At 42.6% G+C, this 22980-nt stretch overlaps 1 protein-coding gene across 1 annotated transcript in view; it reads right to left on the bottom strand.

Moving 5' to 3' along the window:
* Nucleotides 1-19879, bottom strand: part of slc12a5b (solute carrier family 12 member 5b) — a 54336-nt gene extending 34457 nt beyond the window's left edge. Inside the window, exons 1-4 of the mRNA XM_056275332.1 lie at nt 19807-19879; nt 16743-16843; nt 15190-15330; nt 9303-9449 (exon numbers count right to left, since the gene is read on the bottom strand). Of these exons, the coding sequence (XP_056131307.1) occupies nt 9303-9449; nt 15190-15330; nt 16743-16843; nt 19807-19879 (462 nt within the window). The remainder of the gene's footprint in view (nt 1-9302; nt 9450-15189; nt 15331-16742; nt 16844-19806) is intronic.
* Nucleotides 19880-22980: the final 3101 nt, after the last annotated feature.

A 22980-nucleotide genomic window follows, 5' to 3' on the forward strand; every position in this document is an offset into this window, starting at 1 on the left:
ATGTGAAGATCGAAATCGCTGTTGCATGACGTTTTTCCTCAGTTGCCGGCGCGATTTTATGACGCACGGACAAAGGCGCTACGTCATCGCGCAAATTCGCGTGTCTACCTGGTGTCGCGTTTACGTCAATGCCGACAGGAGGTGAAGCCGATAAATAGCCGTGACTATTGCAGTTAATTGACCCGGGAGTGAATGCCGATTGTACACTTTTTTTTACATTGACCACCAACGGCGGATGTTAGCGGGTTTTTTGGCCAGTGTGAAAGGATGAGTGATGAAACATGTCTGTCAGTAAACGTTGTGCCCAGATGAACTGATTCAACCTTCTATAATTTTCTGTTCTATTTGTAAGGCTCAGCGTTTTCGGTTTTTATCGATTTTCACCGAAAAATACCCAGATTTCAAACTGATTTTCACCTGGATTTTATGTTTCCACGGATCCAAAAGTTGTTCGTGTGAGGTTATATAACAGTGTCCTCTAGTGGCGAAATTCGGCATGTTGGATAGCTTTGAAAAATAAAAACCGAAAACGCTTAGCCTTGACTATTTGTTATTATTGACACATCAGTCCTCACAAGGCCATGTTCACAGACATGCAAGCTGAAGAGTAATTAAAGGGTCTTTCATTCAGACTCAAATCCATTTACTGCCCTAACAGAACAAAAACAAATAAACCAACAAGGTCTTAGGTCAGACAGGAGACACTCACCGTAACTTATGAGACTTTATTAAACTGTCTGACTGGAAAGCTCTTGACTGAAAGAGACAAGAACTTGTTTCCGATAGATGTGCCAAAGGTGCTCTCAAACCGCTCTGATTTGTTTCATGAAGACTTTGGCACCTTGTCAGCTAATGTAAAAACAGCTGCCAGAAACTGGTGTATAACGTTTGGTGCTAATTTAAGTTTTGATGTAGTAACATTTATCTTTTAGGAGTCTGAAGAAAGGCATTACGTTTTTTTTTTCACATCACATTTAGATTACCACAGTCAGAGTCAGATTCATGTTTATTGGCCATGTAGGTTTGCACAACATGGAATTTGACTCTGGTTTCGTGGCTCTCTCGGTGTACTTAACATAGAATAACAACACTGCAACACAACAATCTTCAGATGTATACACAAGGATTGACTATATTCAGGCGACATAAGAGGTAACAAAGTGCAATGGTGCAGAAAATATATCAGACATGCTGAAATAGATGTTAGCAGGTTACTTACATACACACCTGAGGTAGATGGACATGACAGAGCGTACCAATTCTTACTGAAACTGTTTTACTTCACGACTCATCAAGATGGTAGCCATAATCACATCACCCTAATTCTGACATCTCATCACCGTTTACTTGTTGGGTGGCAAGTGTTTTACGAGTGTACCGATCTCTCTTGAGCCTGATTAGGTTCAGGTCCAGGCTATAGTTAATTAATTTCAACCCCATTCAAGTCAAGTGCATGGCCTCAAACCTTTGTGCAAGGACCCTCTAACAATCCTAAAACTCTCTCTCTTTCTCGCTCTCTCTGTCTCAAACAGAGAAAAGACTTAGATCTACATACTGTGAAGGGAAAAGTAATCTACAGATGTTGTATAAATGTTTTGAATAAGCTGAATGGTAAAATAGATTCAGTTTGGAGGGAAAAACCTAGCGTCAGCAACAATGTGAAGCCAGTTTGGAGAGTCCTAAACTATGGTGTTGCCTTTAAACAAGCGAACAGGTGCCTTACAGTAGAGAACATTACATGGAGCTGGTGCAGCGTATTCTTTTATCGCTATAATTAATCACACTGTTCTAATGAATGTCCTCTCTGTGGGTTGGTAGAAACTGTTTTTCATTGTTTTTTAGACTGCAGTAGACTTAGGGAACTTTTTGGTGTTTTAGATTGTTTGTTTACTTCCTTTAATGAAGTTTGGTCTAAAACTGCTTTTATTTTTGGAGCAGGATAACAAAACAAAAAAATACAACAAAGTGGCAACTTTTACACTGCCTTCCTGGTGAAGCTAAGCTGTCAATATACAGTGCATCCGGAAAGTATTCACACCCCTTCACTTTCCCCACATTTTGTTATGTTACAGCCTTATTCCAAAATGGATTAAATTCCTTTTTTTTCTCATCAATGTACACACAATACCCCATAATGACAAAGGGAAAAAGGTTTTGTAGACATTTTTGCAAATTTATTAAAAATAAAAAACTGAAATATTGCATGTACATAAGTATTCACACCCTTTGCTATGACACTCAAAATTGAGCTCAGGTTCATCCTGTTTCCACTGATCATCCTTGAGATGTTTCTACATCTTGATTGGAGTCCACCTCTAGTAAATTCAATGGATTGGACATGATTTGGAAAGGCACACACCTGTCTATATAAGGTCCCACTGTTGACAGTGCATGTCAGAGCAGAAACCAAGCCATGAAGTCAAAGGAATTGTCTGTGGACCTCCGAGACAGGATTGTATCGAGACACAGATCTGGGGAAGCGTACATAAAAATTTCTACAGCTTCTAAGGTCCGAAAGAGCACAGTGGTCTCCATCATTCGTAAATGGAAGAAGTTTGGATCCACCAGGACTCTTCCTAGAGCTGGCCGCCCAGCCAAACTGAGCAATCGGGGGAGAAGGGCCTTGGTCAGGGAGGTGACCAAGAACCCGATGGTCACTCTGAGAGAGCTCCAGCGTTCCTCTGTGGAGATGGGAGAACCTTCCAGAAGGACAACCATCTCTGCAGCACTCCACCAATCAGGCCTTTCTGGTAGAGTAGCCAGACGGAAGCCTCTGCTCAGTAAAAGGCACATGACAGCCCGCTTGGAGTTTGCCAGAAAGCACCTAAAGGACTCTCAGACCACGAGAAACAAGATTCTCTGGTCTGATGAAACCAAGATTGAACTCTTTGGCCTGAATGCCAAACGTTACGTCTGGAGGAAACCAGGCACCTCTCATCATCTTGCTAATACCATCCCTACAGTGAAGCATGGTGGTGGCAGCATCATGCTGTGGGGATGTTTTTCAGCGGCAGGAACAGGGAGACTAGTCAGGATCAAGGGAAAGATGAATGGAGCAAAGTACAGAGAGAGATCCTTGATGAAAACCTGCTCCAGAGTGCTCAGGACCTCAGACTGGGGCAAAGGTTTACCTTTCAGCACGACAACAACCCTAAGCACACAGCCAAGACAACAAAGGAGTGGCTTCGGGACAAGTCTGTGAATGTCCTTGAGTGGCCCAGCCAGAGCCCGGACTTGAACCCCATTGAACATCTCTGGAAAGACCTGAAAATAGCTGTGCAGCGACGCTCCCCATCTAACCTTACAGAGCTCGAGAGGATCTGCAGAGAAGAATGGGAGAATACCCCAAGACTTGAGGCTGTAATCGCTGCCAAGGGTGCCTCAACCAAGTACTGAGTAAAGGGTGTGAATAATTATGTACATGCAATATTTCGGTTTTTATTTTTAATAAATTTGCAAAAATTTCTACAAAACCTTTTTCACTTTGTCATTACGGGGTATTGCATGTAGATTGATGAGGAAAAAAAAGGAATTTAATCCATTTTGGAATAAGGCTGTAACATAACAAAATGTGAGGAAAGTGAAGGGGTGCGAGTACTTTCCGGATGCACTGTATATCACCAGAAAGAACAAGCTAGAAGGGAAACTGTGTGAAGAAATGGTTCCTGTGTTCACCTCTCTCATAAAAGCCAGTTTTGATTGATTTTAAATTTCATAAATGAATGAATAGCATGGTTGTGTTTGTAAATCGGTATTATTATAATGATGCCATTTGTTCAGTGATGAATGATGAATTAATGTTTAGTAATGTTTTCAGATAATGTTATTTCTGTCTGTTTCTATGAGTCTTAGTTCAAAACTGCTGTGAATGTGACATTGTATTAAAGTTTTTTTTTTAAAAGTAAAAAAAAAAGTCTCTCTCTGCACAAGTGGATGACAGCGGCTCAGGAGGTAGAGCAGATTGTGTGGTAACTGGGGGGCTGCTGGTTCAATCCACGGCTCCTCCTTGCAAAAATGTTGAGGTGTCCTTGAGCAAGACACCAAACCCCTAACTGCTCCCAATGAGCTGGTTGTCGCTTTGCATGGCTGACACTGCCGTCGGTGTATGAGTATTTGTGCGCGTGGGTGAATGTGAGGCACTCATTGATTGTAAAGAGCTTTGAGTGCCTGTTGCAGCTGGAAAAGCGCTATATAAATGTAATCCATTTACAAGAACTAAGGCCTCACCTAAATAAATATGAAAAGTCTGTGATCGATTCTGAGAACTTACAAAGTCAAAGCTGAGAGCCCAGAGGGTTCCTCTTGGGATCAGTGTTTATTGCATAATGGGAGGTGAGCCAGATGAACCAAACTATTCTGACGTAATGCCCAACTTCAGACAGGGCCATTTGCAGCCACGTGTGGCAACTGAGGAATGAACCGAGGCTATTGCAAGAGGGGGTAGTGTTGGATTCAGATCGGATGAGATCATTTACCACTACCCAAGGTTTAATTCTGGCCTAATACCCCCCCCCCCAGTTTGTGGCTTTTGCCGAACACTGAGATGCTGTCACAAGATCAAAAAGCCATTTAAAGACCCCCTCTGATAAAAATTAAGTTTTTAACCTTGTTAGCATGTACATGTGGTGTAAAGAAGTCAGCTGGTGGCGGGGCCTTTTCCTGTCGGGCCCCGTTCTTGTGGAACAACCTGCCTGCTGCCACCAGACAATCAGAGTCTGCTGAGCCCTTTAAATCCAAACTTAAAACTCATCTTTTTGCCTTAGCCTACATTTAGTTGCCTTTAAATTGAATACTTTCCAACCTGTACTGCATGGCGGGTCGGTTTCTGTCTCAATGAATTTACCAAGCACTGTTCTGCCAATGAGATCATAGCATATAGATTATTGACTATTGAAAACTGTTCTCTTCTCTCACATCTTTTCTCTCTCTCTGAACGATGTCTTCTCCTTTCTCTTCTTCTGTGTGTGTGAATGGTGTGATGTAATGTGAGTCTCCCGTGTGCACGTGCAGTCTGTCCTCCTCCCAGGTCTCCATGGTGATGGTGGTCGCCACCTGGAGACTACTTGGCATCCCCTTCATCACATTTTCTTTTAATATATCTTATAAAGCCATATAATAATATAATTTTGTTATCACGTTTCAATGTTTTATCCTTCTCTCACTCAGATGTGTGACTAATGGGGTTTTTGTTTTTTTTAGGTGGGGGCTGTCTACATGGCGCTGTTATTTGCATGGCTTGGGTCCTGGACTGTTCTGGTGGCATCTGGACACTGCTTGGCATCCTTCTCATCATATTCTTCATATATTTTATAATTCCATTATAATTCTGTTATCTTCTTTCAATGTTGTATTCTGTAAATTGTGTTTTATTCTGTACACACAACATCCATTGCATGTCTGTCTGTCTTGGGAGAGAGATCCCTCCTGTGTTGCTCTCCCTGAGGTTTCTCCCTGTTAAAGGTTTTTTTTTTTTTTAGGGAGTTGTTCTGATGCGAGGATCTCAGGACAGGATGTTGTGTTGCTATAAAGCCCACTGAGGCAAATTTGTGATTTGTGATAATGGGCTATACAAATAAAACTGACTTGACTTGTTTTAGTAATGTTACGAGACATATTAGGAGCTCGATGTTATACACCTGTGGCAAATGGGTCTGAATGAAACACCTGAATTCAGTGATTAAGAGGTGTGTCCCAATACTTTTGTCCATATATTGCAGCTGTGAAATGACTAAGTAACACCATTGCCTCACATCATTACATTACACAACATTACATCACTAAATCCCAAAAATGGCTCTTTAACTCCATTTTGACAGACATACCGCAATACAACAGATAGCTGAGCTTTGCTGGTTGTGTCAGTGGTCTCATCAACTTGTACGGACACGAAAGGGGCTGCATTTACCTCATCTTGAATGTTCTGTTGAAGAGTGTCAGGGAGAGCTGGTGTAGGCCTGCCTTGCTTGATGACAAGTAATTTTTTGCTGGTAATCGGGTTTATTAAAACTCTGAAGACATACGATGGTCGACATTACTGATTTCGCTCTTAAGTGTAGCTAAGCTGCTCAAATTCAAATGAGCTAGCCTGCTTTATTGATAGCACAGATATCTATGACATTGTAGCAGTTTAGCACCTTGATGGCTCCGATTGGCTCGCACTCCCGCCATAAGCAGTGGCTTTCCTCGTGTTGATTTCACCTTAAGCTACGCAATACGCAAACCGAAATTCACAACGTTAAAGGCAAGTCCTGAAAAAAGCAGAGCCTACCCTTCCCATCGCAAAAGTAGATGAGCTTGTGCGCTATATGGTGTTTCGCTCTTAGAAATTTAAGGACTTAAAAAGGACAAGGACATAAAATATTAGAAATACGTTATAACTAGGGCCCTACCAAATTCACGGTACATTTCGCTCAATTTCACGGACCTAGTTTCTCGAAAATCACAGATTTCACGGATTCTATAAGAAAAATGCGACATTTCACGGCAATGATTAAATTACACTTTTTATTCACACAGGGCCTTAATAGCCCAGCCTACTGTACACAGCATAACCGTACTAGTGGTTGAATGTAAGCATTGAGCATCCTGCGACGGTGCTTGGCTTCATGCTCTGTCTCTGCGATGAAAATACTTGTCCATGTTTTGACATGGCCCTCTCCGCGTCCACAGAGTTCGTCGGGATTGACAGACAGCGCCACGCTACTTTAGCAAGATGTGGTAGCCTAGATTCGGAGGATTTCCAAAAAGCTAGCACTGGTAAAGTTGTGTCCACCTCTTGTGCGATGTGTTTGTAGTTCGGCAATTCCAGCCTACAGTTTTTGTCAAATCCAGGAATGTCCGTGCTGAGTGAATTTAAATCCACCGTCAAAATAAGTATTTGTGCAGGGTCAAAAATGCGCACTGCTTTCAGGAATTCGGCCGCTGGTTGTTTAAATCTACTTTGCATAATGTTCTCGTTTGACTCGTCTCCGTAGCAGTAATACTGCCTGATCTTTTGTATCATGCCAGAAAACAAGTGATGAGCACTGGCATTTAAATCTGCACACTCGGAGTGAATTTCATTCGCCTGTGCTTCTGCCCAAAAGAGCAAATCCATGACCCTGTTGTGCGCCTTGTGAATTAATACATGTCGAGATTCAAACCAAGTGATCAAGTCCATTAGCTTAGTGGCATTTTTGGAAATGAATTTGACCTCCTCATTCAGGTGAGGATCGTGTAAAAGATTTAACAGTTCGGTCAATGCCTGTGTTCGGGGTGTCAGTGCGAGCTCCTGTTCCACAAAATCTGCGTGAAACTCCAGATGAGCTGCGTGATACTGTACAGCCCGAAACCACGAGTTCCATCTCGTAATCACTGGTTCAGGTGGAAGGGCAATTTTCCCCACCGTTTCCCCTGACTTCTCTGCAATGCTTTCCCGATAGTGTAGTTTGCGACTGGGACAATGCTTAAACACTTTTTTGACGTAGCTCACTAACTTATCTACTCTAGGAAACTCAGCTCTCCACAACTCACTCACCAGAGAAATAATGTGGGCATTGCAAGTGATATGCACCGAGATGGCATGAGACCCTGGAGAACAGATTTGTATGACTTCGTCATGTAGGTTGCATTGTCACTAATGAAAGCAGATACTTTGTTAAAGTCTGCACCATATTTTGTGAGGGTTTTAATTACGGCTTGTGAAACAGTGGTATAGTTTACAGCATCCAAGTAAGCACAGTCGGCCAGCACTGCTGTTAGAGTTCCAGTCTCAACATCTTCGGCCTTGTCCGACATGAAATCGAAAATAACATGCAAAACATAATTGTCCTGCTCGTCGGTGGACTCATCCGAAATAATTGAAAACGATTCACATGAATTTATGATAGATTTTACCTCTTCAAATTGTGCGTCAAACAGCTTAGGAAGGTAGTCTTGTCGGAGCTTATTTGCACTGGGTAAACCGCCCGCATGTCTCCCGTTACGTTGAAGGTAGTCCCTCAGTTTCGGGTGATCAAGCTTCTCCAGCGGTATGTTAGCACTAGCAAACGCCTCAACAAGCTCCATGGTCGCCAAATGTCGAGACTCAGTGCTCTCGGTTGTTTTCTTAAACATCGATGAAATTGTTTTTGCTTCTTGTTGGTTCCACCTTGTGGTTCTTTTTCGGCAGCCCTCTTTTTGTTGAGACGAGTTTCACTTTCCAAGTGACGCTGAATCGTTGCTCGTCGACTGTGATCTAAGGAGATATTACAACTCGTACAAAATAATTTCCCGCCATCAGCGTGTAAAATATGTTTTCCAAACTCAATTACTCTGTCGTCTGCAGTCGTGTTTTTTGAGGTTTTAGATTTCGACATCTTCAATACGTAAGGGCCTAAGCTAACATGCTGACGACAGCTAACTCAAACTATGCTAGTAACAAAAATGATCATTGCGACCACCCCGGATGCTCATTTAACGAATCAAAGTCTTAGACACGTGAATGCTTTTATTCGCGCATCCAAAATGTCAATCATGTCAGCACAGTATTTCCTCAAACTAGTTGCGCACTTAAATTCTGCATTTCACTGCATTTCACGGCAAATGGTCAATTACACGGGAAGAGGCTGATTTCACGGTCCGTGACGCGGTTTTCACGGCCGTGAATTTGGTAGGGCCCTAGTTATAACACAGCATACTTGAAACTAGAGTGAGATTTTGATATGCTGTATGGTTATTTTGATTAAGTTATCACAGGGTAGGCAGGGTGCCTGCCCTGATCGCATGTCATTGCTGTACAGTAGCAAGCAAAACAGAAAACAAGCAGAAGTTACTGTTTGATGAGCAGAGTCGACAAGATAATTGATTGAACCTATTTTGCAGAAAAAAACGCATCAGACAATTTATTATATATCAAGCAGAGCATTTCATACATCTTCAAACATGACTGGAGGGGGACTTTAAGTACATTAGCATATATATTTATTACGTATATACATATTATTGTCAGTGTTTCAAGTTGTGGCATTCCATGTATCACTGGTGTGACATGAGAATGCAATCATCCTTTGAAACACAAATGCAAATTAGAGGATAAATAGTTTTTGTTTTCGATTATGATAGGATGACTCAAGTTTGACGCTACTGTGAAATATTAATAAACTGAATTGCTTGTGAGCTAAATAGTGTCTAAATGTTCCCCTTTTCTCTTATTCCTTGATTCTGTGTAGTCTTCAAACCTTTGACAATGGAGTGAAGCGTCTATTGAAAACAGAGGTAACATAACCCAAAAGGTGGGATGTGCAGTAGTGGGGACGGCCCTGGTGCAATGTATTTTGACTCACCGTGGAGCAACACATAAAGACGATAATAAAAGAGCCGAAGACCCCTCCAATGCCCACCATCCAGGTCATCCGCAGGAAGAGGATCACCCCAAAAATATTCTGGATACAGGGCAGGTAGACACCCATGAGGGTCCCAAGCTGTGGTGCCTTAGAGAAAAAAAGACAGAACCATTAAATTGAAACTTAAAAGAAAAAAAAGCACTTTATATTTAGAGTATGCGGACAAAGCAATATCAAAATCAAGTGTGTGAAAATATCAGCAGCAAATGTAATGGTTATGAATGGTGATCTTTCTATGATTATGATTGCATGTTATTTTTAAACATCCAAATAATGTTTTAAAAGTAGAATTATAGTTCTAATATAGCACAATTATTGTAACTATAACATCACTAAATGCATGCCTGCTCTGATATCAGAGGATCGATGCAGAGCGACCTGGTTTGATGTCGGACTGGTTTTAGCCATTCGCAACACCGTGCATTTCCTTTGCAGGCTGGATGAGTGAAACGGTCAGCCAAGTTTTGTGTCTTCATAACTCATAATCTTTCACTAGTGTGGTTTGAAGTGAAGTGTACAACCTGATTAAGCAAGCATTTAGTTGCCAACACCCAAGTCTCCTAAACTAAATTCTGTATTTGAAACCCTTTGTGGATTCTGAGACTTGCGCTCGCCCTTTAATCAGAAGGTAAGGGTCCCTTTTGAGATGCTAATCTTGTAGAAGGAGGGTGACAAGTTCTTTGTTCGGTTAAAATGGGGATATGTCCTCTTTCATCATCCTCTCTGAATAGAAGTGGAGATATATGGTTTTCCATAAAGGGTGGTGCTGGCAGAATGAAGACCATATTTTCAATTTATCTTGTTGCTGAGGGGAGATGCTCTCTCATTAAATTCTTCAAGCGCCTGACAGGATGTGGTAAAAAAAATATAATTACACTCTCACAATATCAATACCATTATACAAGCTCCCTTTCAAACTATTATCTAACCATGTTCAGACTGAATGGTTAACATGGCTAATGTCAGTGGCTCATAAAATATGTTTGTTGTACCCGGACGGGACATTGCTGAACATCTTAAAAAGTAATCAAGTAAAAGGCACATGTAAGTTGTCCCCCAACTCCTTGCCTGTTTTTCTGACAACATGACCGTGGAGTTTCTGCAGAGCACAAGAAGTGTGCGATGAGAAAGAGACTAAAATATGTATGGGGAAAGGAGAGGCATTGCCTTGAAGCCTTGCCTCGCTTACACAGGAGAGCCGTCAAGATGTCACCGAGACTCTGACAAGCTGTCTGGCTTATGGATTGCAGGCTCCTTTGCGTGACTTGGCCTGAATAACGTCATTACAAGTGTACCGGCTGCTACTCGGCATTTTGTGACAAGCTCCCCCGTGTTTGTAGCTATTGCCGCACAGCTCATCATTCAAGTCAATGGCCATGGTGACCAGCTGGATGAAACTGAGAGACTCGGCTTCAAATGACCCGATGCCAACGATGAAAAAGTAACAAAGGAAAAACACACAAAAAAAGAAAACATGTCCTCATTGTACAAGAATATGCCAGATGATTTTTTTTTTTTTGGTATGCGATTATCTCATTGTACATCTGTCCTAATTCACTAGTGTGTTTTCTTTCCTCTCTCTCTTTTTGACTTTAGAGATATTAGTTAATCATAATACCAGCTAAGGTCAGTCATTAAGAGCATTGTAGTACAATAAGCAAACATGGGAAAGCAAAGGATGCATTCTCCACTGATATTTTCCTAAAGGCTTTTAATGTCAACATGCAGATGAAAACCTAAAGCTTGCTGTCTCCCAGAAATAAAACAAAAAGAAAATAAAAGATTCACATTCCCAAGTGACTATTCAGGTGGTCCATGTTTTTCCAAAAGGTAGCATCTAGCAGCTATGGTCAGTTTCCAAGTGTGTGACTTCAGGTTGGGATTTCTTGTATTGTTTTATGTTGTTCCCGGTGTGGAACTGACAAGCTGAAAAACAGGAACCCTCCACCAAATATGCTTCTGAGCAACTTGAAGTACATTAATATGACTACAAAAAACCTTCCAGATGCATTAACATGTTGTACCATGGGACCACGGTGAACAAGATGGGACATGGTGAATAACATTGTTGAGTAAAACACCAAAGTCCATCCCAAAAAAACCCAACCTCTTTAAATGTCTCCATTTCTGATGATTTTTTTTTTGTAATACTAATTAGATTTGGTCAGAATCACTAAATATAAAAATTACTGGGCATTACATTATGAACCAAGGCTTTTAATTTATGCTATGTTGAAAAGTGCCATGGATTGCTCTTTTGATTGAGATTACCCATCCAATGGGCACATTAAAGCGGCAGTAGACAACTTCTTTTTTTTTTGCTTTAACTTATCATTATGAAGTACATTTTGATAGCACAGATAGATAAAAAGATACACTTGTAATGGCTATGGAATAATGACACCATCGGTGTTTAGATTGGTTCCCTATAAGCCTCGCTTTCACTACACAATTCTGTCTGCCACCGGGTACGATCTCATGGGAAAATTAAGGCTCCATTTACGGCACAAAGGAAGTGCACCAACCATTGTGCAACCAAAATAGGAAGAGGATAGTGCTTTTGTTTCCCCCGGTAGCTATGCCCAGTAGCAGAAACGATGGACGGTGGACCAACCGAAGTGACAGTGACAACTCTACCCGGCAAGAGAAAAATAACCCTGTTGACAAAGGAGGCAAAGAAGGTGAACAGGGAGAGTGACAGAAACAAAGGTGAAACAAGAGTGAACCTCGGATGAGCATTCACCCGATGGAGCGAGCTCCGGTGTTGTATCGAACTCTGTTTTCCCATCAACATCTGTTCCCCCTAGCCAGACGAAAGCGTTGACATGGAAACAGGTTAGCTATCTGTTACAATTAGATTAAGGTAAGCGCTAGCTTAAAGCTTAAAGAGTTAGGCTGAGGTTAGGTTGAGATTAGGTTAATCAAGCATCCTGGTGTTGTGTCGAATTCTGGCTAGGGAGAAACAAATCTCGACAGGGAAACAGAGTTTGATACTACCCCTGGGACTTGAGAGGGTTCCAAATTGACATTCAGTTGGCCTTCTTTCTACTGGATCAGTAAGAAACACAAAGTGGCAGCTTATCAATACTACCGGATGTTTACTCCGCCTTTATTATAGCACCGAGAATGTGGTTTCTAGGTCAAATTGGGATTCGTATGGTTGTTTCTTGTCAGGCTGCTAATAAACAGAAAGCGATCCGGTTGTCTTTTTGACAGCGGCGCAAACAATGAAAACACCTGGAAATGCTCTTGGTTGAAAAGTTGTCTACAGCCACTTTGAAATAATTGTTCAAAACATCTTTCTGTAGTTCTTGTTTGGTGAATAATGTTTGGCCTTTGGGATTTCCAAGAGCTGAGAAACTAAGATAGTAAAATGAAATGAGAAGGAGTGGACAGGATAGAGTCATACCCCTCTGAGGAGCAACAATATGAGTCCGCCTTGTTGTGTGTGTCTCTATTATACTGATGCAGAATAAAACACTTACAATAACTTTGTAACTGTGTTTGGGGCCAGTAAATGGCTAATAGGCGAGGAGAGGGTCTTAACCTGAACTCAGCTCAACTGGAGAGGGCAAAAGTACATGTTTCACTTACACGAAAAGTGTCTATTTCAGCAAGTCATTAATTTTACATGGAAAGTCAGGATTTATTGACAGCATCTGGTAGCCAGGCAGTTGGTACATGCAAAAGGCCCACAGCGAGACATGAGAGAAATCTCTGCCATATGTATACAATATGATTATTTATTAGATCAGGTAGGAGAAGTCTCTTTTCGCTTGCCCACCTCCACTGTGAGTTAAAGGTGTAAGGTCAGCTGCACAGCAGCAACCCACAGCTGGTAAGGATTACGTGTAATACTCAAGGAACAGGGTGGCTGCCTGCCAAAAAGCATGAACCCTGCAACCTCCAACAGAAAGATAGCTGCTTAACTCAAATTGTCATGTTGTTGCTTCGGTCCCATAAAAGTGTGCAAACTTGGAACGCGGAACAGGAGAACAGAGGTTGTGCATGTCAGAGAAAGTAATGATGTCCTCGAAGTGACACATGAAAATGTAAAACAAAAGTAGGCTGCATAAGTGAGAGCTGGATGTTCTGTCTCATGAGTAAGTAGCCACAATGTGCGTAATTCAGAGGCCAGAGGACCCAGTGTAAAAGATCTGATAGTAATATATTTGACTGCCTTTCTCAGGCAAACAGCCAGGTCCACGTTGCTAAGTAAAGAACAGTTTTCTCATTTTTCACCCTTAAAAGTAAAACAAAAAAGAAGAAGATAATTCACATTTTATGTAACAAAACCTTGTTATGCATGTATGTTTAAAACCATCTACACCAATGTGTCTTGCAATACCTTAGCTGCAGTTCTACCAAGGACATGTTAATTTGGAACAATTTGTCTCAATAATTTTGGGGCCAGTCATCTCACAAGGTGTGACAACAACCAACACAGCCCTGCCATGCGTCCAGGTGGTGTGGTGGTCTATTCTGTTGCCTGCCAACATGGGGATCAGCAGTTCGAATCCCTGTGTTACCTCCGGCTTGGTCGGGCGTACCTACAGACAACTGGCCATGTCTGCGGGTGGAAAGCCGGATGTGGATGTGTCCTGGTTGCTGCACTAGCACCTCCTCTGGTTAGTTGGGGTGCCATAGTGTGATCCTCCAACGTGCTACAGCCCCCTGGTGAAACTCCTCACTGTCAGGTGAAAAGAAGCGGCTGGTGACTCCACATGTATCGGAGGAGGCATGTGGTAGTCTGTAGCCCTCCCCAGATCAGCAGAGGGGGTGGAGCAGCGACCGAGACGGCTCGGAAGAGTGGGGTAATTGGTTGGGGACAATTAGGGGGAAAAGGGGAAAAATCCCCCCCCCAAAAAAAACAAACAAACAAACAAACAAAAAATCCCACACCCCTGCCCTGTTTCTATTCCAGTAACGCCAGAACCACCAGTTCACTCTCGCCTGGAAATGGCAATGCTGATGGAGGAAATCCAACCCAGAGGATCATATATATATACCTTAAACCCACAAAAGACAGCTCTCCAAAGAAAACAGCCCAACAGAGCCATTCTCACTGAAATGCCAGCAAAGGAGGCAGTGGAAATCGAAACAAACAAGCAAAGAATAATCAAACAAACAACCCCTCCCCCCCAAATAAAGAGGGAAATTTTGCAAACAGCTTTTTAAGAAGAAAGAAACACAAGTGGGTTTCTCCTCAAAGCATTGTGAGGGTGCACCTAACATTTAAAAACTAAGTGCAATAGATGCAGAACACAACTGTTGTGACTTTGTTGCGAGCAGAACATACGGGATCATTGTCTTACGTCTGTAATTGATAGTTGGTCTTGTATTGACTGCACATTTTCAACTGAGTAGCTAATAACGGACCCAAAAGAGACTTGGGTAAAGTGTGTGATGCATCATCTGCACACGAGGCTCGTACTCCAGGTCACAGTTTGTAAGGTCAACTTGTTTAGTTTGTTATCAGTGACAGTTGCAAATAATAAACTCCCAGTAACGAATAGAAAATTGTATAAAATATTTTAAATTTTGGTCAGTTTAGTTATTCCAGTGACCCAGTTCAATCCAACTAAAGGCTGCTTTTTTTTAAATACCCGTCCATTAGCCTTGCTTATTAGTGACTGAAGACAACATTTGTGACTTTCCAGTGCCATTTTTTGGTTCATGTAAAAATCAAATCTGCAGAGGTAAAAAAAAAAAAGCATATATTTAGACTCTTGGTTATGGCGGCCAATTTCATGACTTTGTGATAATTAGAATACAGTTTCAGTCTTAGATGTTCCTGGGTAAGGGTGTATCACCAACAGCACTTTACCTTGATGGGCTTTTTGGACGGACGTGCCCCCTCTTCATTATTCTCAGCTTCTTCATGCTCTTTGCTGCCTGTGGGCAGGTTGGAGTAGTTGGCCAGACTGCTGAGCAGAGAGGAGACCATTGGGCTGGTGTCCATCTCCTCCTGTGGTGTACACAGAAATATGAACATGCAGTCAATAAGGAAACATCACCCTGTTAAGGAATATGTAAAATAACACAGTACCATACAATGGAATGATATGCGATATCACACTGCTTAAAGTCAAGAGCAAACATACATGGGCACTAATAGCACAATTTGTGTACAGATAGATTATCAATTTTAACATACAGAGAATATCACATTTCCAAACCAACAAGCCATTAAGTTATACATTTATTTCTACGAAGTTTACTATAATAATGTAAGGTGTGTGTGTGTGTTATCTATATCTATCTATCTATTTGTGTTTGGTATATTATTTCTTTGTTGTAACAATGCTTCTTGGCAAAACTCTTTTTCCGTTGGAAAGCTTGTTTATTTCCCTTTTAAATGGTGCCACATTTGTAAGGAACATGCATTTGTGGGATGAGCAGCAGAGCTGAGTATGTGGGTTGCACCCATGAAACATTTGCCAAATCTTCTCTGCCAATACCAAACAGCTTATTTTGCTGTTGCTATTGACTCTTGTTTTGAGTTTCTTGTACCCCAGGTGCTGACAATCAGGTGCCTGATATAAGATTTATTGCCAAGAAGCATTGTTACAACAAAGAAATAATCTGCCAAATACACATTTCCTTACTTTTTGTGCTAAGTTTATCGCTCTCTCTCTCTCTCTCTCTCTCTCTCTCTCTCTCTCTCTCTCTCTCTCTCTCTCTCTCTCTCTCTCTCTATATATATGTTTTTCCCCTTTCCCCCCTTTTTCTCTCTAATTGTATCTGGCCAATTACCCTACTCTTCTGAGCTGTCCCGGTCGCTGCTCCACCTTCTCTGCCAATCCAGGGAGGGCTGCAGACTACCACATGCCTCCTCCGATACATGTGGAGTCACCAGCCGCCTCTTTTCACCTGACAGTGAGGAGTTTCGCCACGGGGATGTAGCGCGTGGGAGGTTCATGCTATTCCCCCCAGTTCCTCCCCCCCCCCAAACAGGCCCCCCCGACCGACCAGAGGAGGCGCTAGTGTAGCAACCAGGACACATACCCACATCCTGCTTCCCACACACAGACACGGCCAATTGTGTCTGTAGAGATGCCCGACCAAGCTGGAGGTAACACAGGGATTCGAACCGCCGAGCCCCGTGTTGGTAGGCAACGGAATAGACCTCCGCGCCACCCGGACATCCCCTATATATATATTTAACCTGAACACATTATCGGCCTACGTTAATATAATCATGCAATTTCTGACATGTGTCCCATGTGAACAACCCACCAAGTCAAATTACTGGTATGGGAACCTTAACATAGGCAAACAAAACAGTTTTCAGTGACAGCTTTGCACCAATGAAGAAAAGCTTTTGCAACTAACTGTGAAGAAATCTGCAATGGTAGTAATGACGGAGTTTGCCCAAACCTCAAAAAGAGCCATGTTCTTGCCGTCATACTGCTGGCTCTTCTCCACATCACCTGCACTGCTGTTGATGAAAGGACTGCTCTCTTTAGGGTTCCCATCACCTGAAACACATCAAGAGAAACCAGCGCATTTAGCCACCCACACACACACACACACACACACACACACACACACACACACACACACACACACACACACACACACACACACACACACACACAGTTAACTAAGTAGCTCACACTTTAAGTGCTTATACTAGACGACTTGAAGTTTTGAGCATGTAGCTAATACCAGGTGAACAGTATCCTTAATAGTAATACAAACACGCCACCAAAGCAGCCAAAAGCTGCAGCCAGGGGCACCTGTATCAGAGAGTATACCAGGGCATGGACACCTACCGCTTCTTAATGATAGGTGTTATGATTATCATATAACCATAAAATTATAAGGGCTGTGTATTGGCAAGCATTTAGCAATATGATTCATATCATGATACAAAGGTCATGATTCAATGTACTGTAATATATTATGATACTACAAACACTGCAATATTTTGTCAACATTTTAGAAAAACACACACACACACGCACACACACAAATGCACACAGCTCACACACCAAATGCATAGTACATAGTATACTTAACACTTAGAATCAAACGCTGATTGTTCTGTAATCGAATTTCCAGAGAGAATTTGACAAGTGGTTTCTATTAAATTATGTTAACAGTGACATTTTTAATAAAATCTGGATCCTACACCGAGCATTGGAACAGCCGCTAGAGTGGACTATTTGTTCGTACCATGCTAAGAATATCATTGATATATTGATATTTAATGTTATTGATCCACTTCAAAATAATAAAAGTTGCTGTGAAGGGTGTAAAAGGTGTGTTTTCCTAATTTTTTAAAACACACACACACACACACATGCGTATGCACATGCACACACATCTCTCTGCCCGATAAATAATTTTTTATTACTTGGCCTGTTTTCTCTTCAACCTCACCGAGAGGTATGACTGTGTCAGCAGCTGCCCCACAGCTGTCAAGCTGTCTTGCCACTGACTCTTTTCACGGCCTATTTATAGCATGACGGTGTAGCAGACATGGGTACAGGTTGCCTCTCTTTTCCTCTATGTGAGTCCCTGCTTGTGACGCCGTCTGCAGAAAGCAGGGGAAGAATACTAAAGACCCACCGCAGTGCATCAGAACCAGGTGGCTACCAAAAACTAGACAACACAACCCAGAGTTTGAGACCTCAGCAAGGCTTGGCAGTGGTCTCCAAGCTTCAGCCTAATCGTCAGTGACAGGCTTCCCCAGACTTTTTCTTATGAGGGCCAGCTCACTCTGCCTGGCTCTTTGGGAGGACCAGAGTATGTCACTAACGGTAAATAGTACTGCGGACAACAACAAGTCCACCTTAATTGAATATTAACCCACTACATCCAATGATATATTACAATAAACCATTGTTGGCTGGGTTTATTTTACATTGCCACGGCACATTATCAAAGTTGTAACATAACAGGGGGGCAAGTAGAATTTAAAAATAAAATCAAGCTAATTCTTAAGGATTCCAACCATTGTCATCATTTTATTCAACCATTTTGATGCAAGTAGTGAAATACATAAGAGTGCAGTACGCACTCTGTAGGCTTTGCATGAACAATTCAACAAGTGAACAAGAAACAAGCGAAGGAAAAGACTTACAAGTCCCAAAATGAGTCCTTTAGAAATCTCATTAACTTATTAACAACTAATTAACGATTTGCATGAAGGAAAAGCTTCGCCTTCCTTCTCTTCTCTTACTGACACAGCATCAGTGCGCACAGTCATTTTTTTTTATCACATATGACAATTGAAAAAAAAAACAGAGTTTACTTCCCCATGTCTCTTAGTGTGAACTGTGGGCTTGCATCTTTCTGACGAGCAGGTTGATGTCAGGCTCCATTCTGGTCACTGCCAATCTCAGTGAATGGTGCAAATGTTCACCAGCGAGTCTTGATCCCGTCAGACTTTCCTGAAGCTTCATCCTTCAGAACGTTTGCTCGCATATATAAGTGCACGTCTTGATACTGTGCATTTTAATGTTCGGATAAGTGTCATTGGGTAGGGCAGCATAAAAGGCACTCAAACTGCCTGACTCGAATGCATCTCTCACTCACCTGCCGCAAAAGCAGCTGTAGTTTCACCTGGAAAGCCTTAATACGGGAGAACAGCTCACAGATTAGTTTCCCCCTTGCCTCTCAGCTGCAGACTGAGACCACTGAGACATTCTGTCACGTTAGTTTGAAAGGCAAGGAGCCATTTCCACTCTGGGCCTAACAGCTCCATGACAGTTCTGGCTTTTGACCGAAGAGACACGTCGACCTCGGGACGCAGCTGATAGAAGGGCTTCAAAACTGCCGCGACTTAGCCGTCGGATCGGATCTAGCTCAGACGGAACTGCCTATGGCTGAGTCCGTTCACCCGGATGGAAGTTCACACATGACACCACGACTTTCATACGAGTCCCACTTAACCACTTCACCACAGCGCCTACTGGTGGATAAGGCAGTGAATTTGCAATGGCCGTGCATGTCCCCGCTCATCCATCTCCCTGTTAACGTGGCCGACTAGTCCCCCTGTAGCGCCAGCCATTGTTACGGGTGGTATTATAGCACCACCCAGTGGATGTTAACTGTAGTTAATGTTACGTAAGGCACGCGGTCTCCTGCGTGCATCGGTTCATCTCTGTATTGTTGATACTTAACAGTTCGACACTAAAGCCCCCCTTAACTGTTAACTTGGAGTATGCCTCGTTTTTACACACCGCTAGCTCAAACATGGTGTCAGAAGCGGACCTTTGATTCGGCGATTTGGTGGCTGAAGGGACATTGAGCCGTCAAGCGAGTTTTGCAAGTTTTTTTGTTTTGCTAATGCTAGCTAGCCGTACCGCAGTGAAAGCAGTGAATAGCCATGGCCGCGGCCATACCCCCCGCCAGCTCCGATGAAGCTCAGTGGCAACCTGAGTGCGAATTGGAAAATCTTCCGATCAGATTATGAAGATTATGCTTTAGCCACAGGGCTGGTGGACAAGGACAAGATGGTCCAGCCGGCGACTCTGAGGAGTGTCATGGGAGTCGAATGTCGACATGTCCACAAACAACTTAAATCTGACCGACGCACAGCAAGAAGACGCGACCGTCATACTGGACTCATTGGAAAGGTATTTCAAACCCGCTAAAATTGTGCTACAGAGCAAACGCCCACAGAGCAAAACTGTGCGCAGATAGAGAAGGAATGCCTTAGCATAGTATTTGCCTGCCAGCGCTTCCATCATTATCTGTACAGTAGAGACAATATCACAGCGGAGACAGATCACAAGCCCCTCGTAGCAATCTTCAGCAAGCCTCTCCTCAATGCTCCCAAGCGCTTGCAGAGCATGCTACTGGCTCTTCAGAATTACAACCTGAGAGTGATCTACAAACCCGGACCGGACATGTTTGTGAGTGACACATTAAGCGGGGCTGTCACTTCCAAAACACACCCTGGCTCTGTGCATGCTGAGCACACAGTCTGCAGTATGGTGGACGAGCAGCTGGCGATTGAGCACATAAATATGGCCGACTATCTGAATGTCACAGACACGGTTAACTAAGTAGCTCTCACTTTACGCAAGTACATGTACGCAAGTACATGAAAATGAAATGACGAAGTCATTGTTGTCAAAGATATTTCGTATTTTTGAGTTGAAGTTGTTTGTGATGCCATGAACGGCGATAACTCATTTAGTTTTCTTAAAGATTTCAACTGTATTGTCAATTAAACGGTTTTCAAAAAATATATTATTATTCGAGTGCTCTTCTGTTGTACACGAAAAGCGGACTCACCAAATGACTTGAATATGTATGGTTTACCACGGAACCAAAATTGAAAGCACTATGCCCCTGTGGATGTCAATTAGTGACGGAACTATCTGCGCCTGTGTGCGGGTACCAAACGTTGTCCGTAGCACGAACACGAGAGCTGGAGCCAATGGAATGAAACGTTTGTAGCCAGCATTCGTGAGCCTGTTCGATTTGGATGGAGTCCGTCACGTTTAAAAACAGAAGAGCGCTCCCAGAACAGATTAAAATGGTCAATAAAACCAAAGTCAACTCAACGAGAGCACAGCGACTGAAGCCAGGCGTGAAGCTGTAAAAGTCTGTGTTGTGTTCCATGCGTACGCCAGTAGGTGGTACCAATGTTAGGAATGCCCTGTTTGCGTGTAACGTAAGTCAGAAGAGAAGAAGAGAATAAGAAACGATTGATCGTTACCACTCAATCAATCAAGTTACATTTTACTTACTTATACTTACTTATACATACACTGCTGACACAACACACATCCAAACATAACAGTCTGCTAAAACGACCAATGCCACGGCCGAAAGTGGGAAATGGGCCAGAGATAAAAACTTCCATTTTACTCAGTTTTAGAAAGTTGAAAAGATGCATGAAATCCGATTTTAAAAGCTCCGACTGCTGCTGTGGAATGTCATTTGTGCCAACGTAAATGACAACTGACAAACTGACAATGACAAACAAAACAAATAAGAGCAGTAAAAATGTCTGATTATATGCTGTAGGCTGCGTCTCAGTGAAGCAATTTTAGAATAAAATGTGCTGATTTGGTCAGGGTGGTTGTAATTGTAGGACTGCAGTTTGACAGCGATGACATGCTGGCCATCACTGACGTCTGTGTGTGCTTTGGCTGTGTGTCCATGTAGCGTAACTCCTTTGTCCTACTTTAGTCTGTTACATGATCCCCTCTGGTATACTATTCAGCGATGTTGTCGGGCCTTTGATGAGAAAAAGAAAAGAAAAACTCTAAATCCATTTTTATTACATGTGCCACTGAACTGGGATTATGAAACCAGACATGGATATGGGCAGTTAAGGACTATTGTCAGTCATTGGTTTGTAAAACGGTCAACTGCGGGTTGTGTTTATGTTTTATCTGTATAATGTCTAATGCGTGGATTATCACAGCACTAAAGGCAACCAGACGACCCATTACACGGGATCTTAATGCTCATGGCATTTTTTAAAAGATTATTTTTACCTTTATTAGATAGCTTCAATGGGAGGCAGACAGGAAAAGGGGGGGGGTGTGACACATGACAAAGGTCGCCAGCTGGAATTGAACCGGCAACAGTTGCGACCATGTTGCCATGTGGTATGCACATTCGGCTAGGGAGGTGCCCCTCTCATGGCATTTTAAAACTGAATTAAAATGCTTGCTTTAAACAACCTAAAGCACTTGTTGGAAAAAAATAGAATCAAAGGGTTTCCATCAAATACTAATAATAATAGTAATAAAAATAATAATAACAATGTCCGTAGAAGTTCAACCCCTCCTCCATGTGGCACGGACCGGGCAACGCAAGTATGGCAAGCCAGCAATACAAGCGACCAAAGGGGCTCTGAAAATTAAACTCAATGATGCAATTATGACTAACTAAATGACCATACCGCATCGGTCGTCGCCTGGGTCAACAAGGACCGCGATCCCCAGTGAGGAACCAGGCTGGGATCGAAGTCTGCTACTGGAACAAACTCTGCCGACCAAGTACTAGAGGAACACCCAACAAAAAGAACAAGACAGGAATGGTCTAGGGAAGAGTACAAAGATGTCATAGAAGCATTCTACACTGCTTCACTAAACCTGACAGTAACGTCAACGTCCAAAGCTGCCAAGAACATCTGGCGAGAAAAACACCCTACGGGCAGATTGATTCTGAATGCCGACAAACTCTTCACTGTCAGGCGCGACATCATTAAAAACCAAAGACTAACGGACCTGGAACTCATGAACATATGAAAAAAGATCAGAGAGAGCATCCCCAACACGAACATCGAGGAGCTGAACATCAACAAAGCAGACGAGACAGCAGCAACTGGTAAGAGGAAGAAGAATAAGCAGAAACCACCCCCAAGAAGTACAACACCAAGCAGAGGCAGTCCAGGAAGATAAAATGAGAAAGAAGCAGCGATGACAGTAAGCATCCGGCAGAGATGGGAAACCCCGAAAGAAATCCCTATCGAAGAATGACTAATAATCCCAAAGATCAAGAAAGACCACCACTCCAAACAAGCAATCAGACTCGCCAACGAAGCTATCCAAAACATCAAAGGCAAGATGACAAGACCGTTGAACCTAACAGAAATCAACCAGCTCATATATGCGGCTGCTCCAGCCATAACAGACACAGT

This window comes from Lampris incognitus, chromosome 2, assembly GCF_029633865.1.
Source record: "Lampris incognitus isolate fLamInc1 chromosome 2, fLamInc1.hap2, whole genome shotgun sequence".
Classification (NCBI taxonomy): Eukaryota; Metazoa; Chordata; class Actinopteri; order Lampriformes; family Lampridae; genus Lampris; species Lampris incognitus.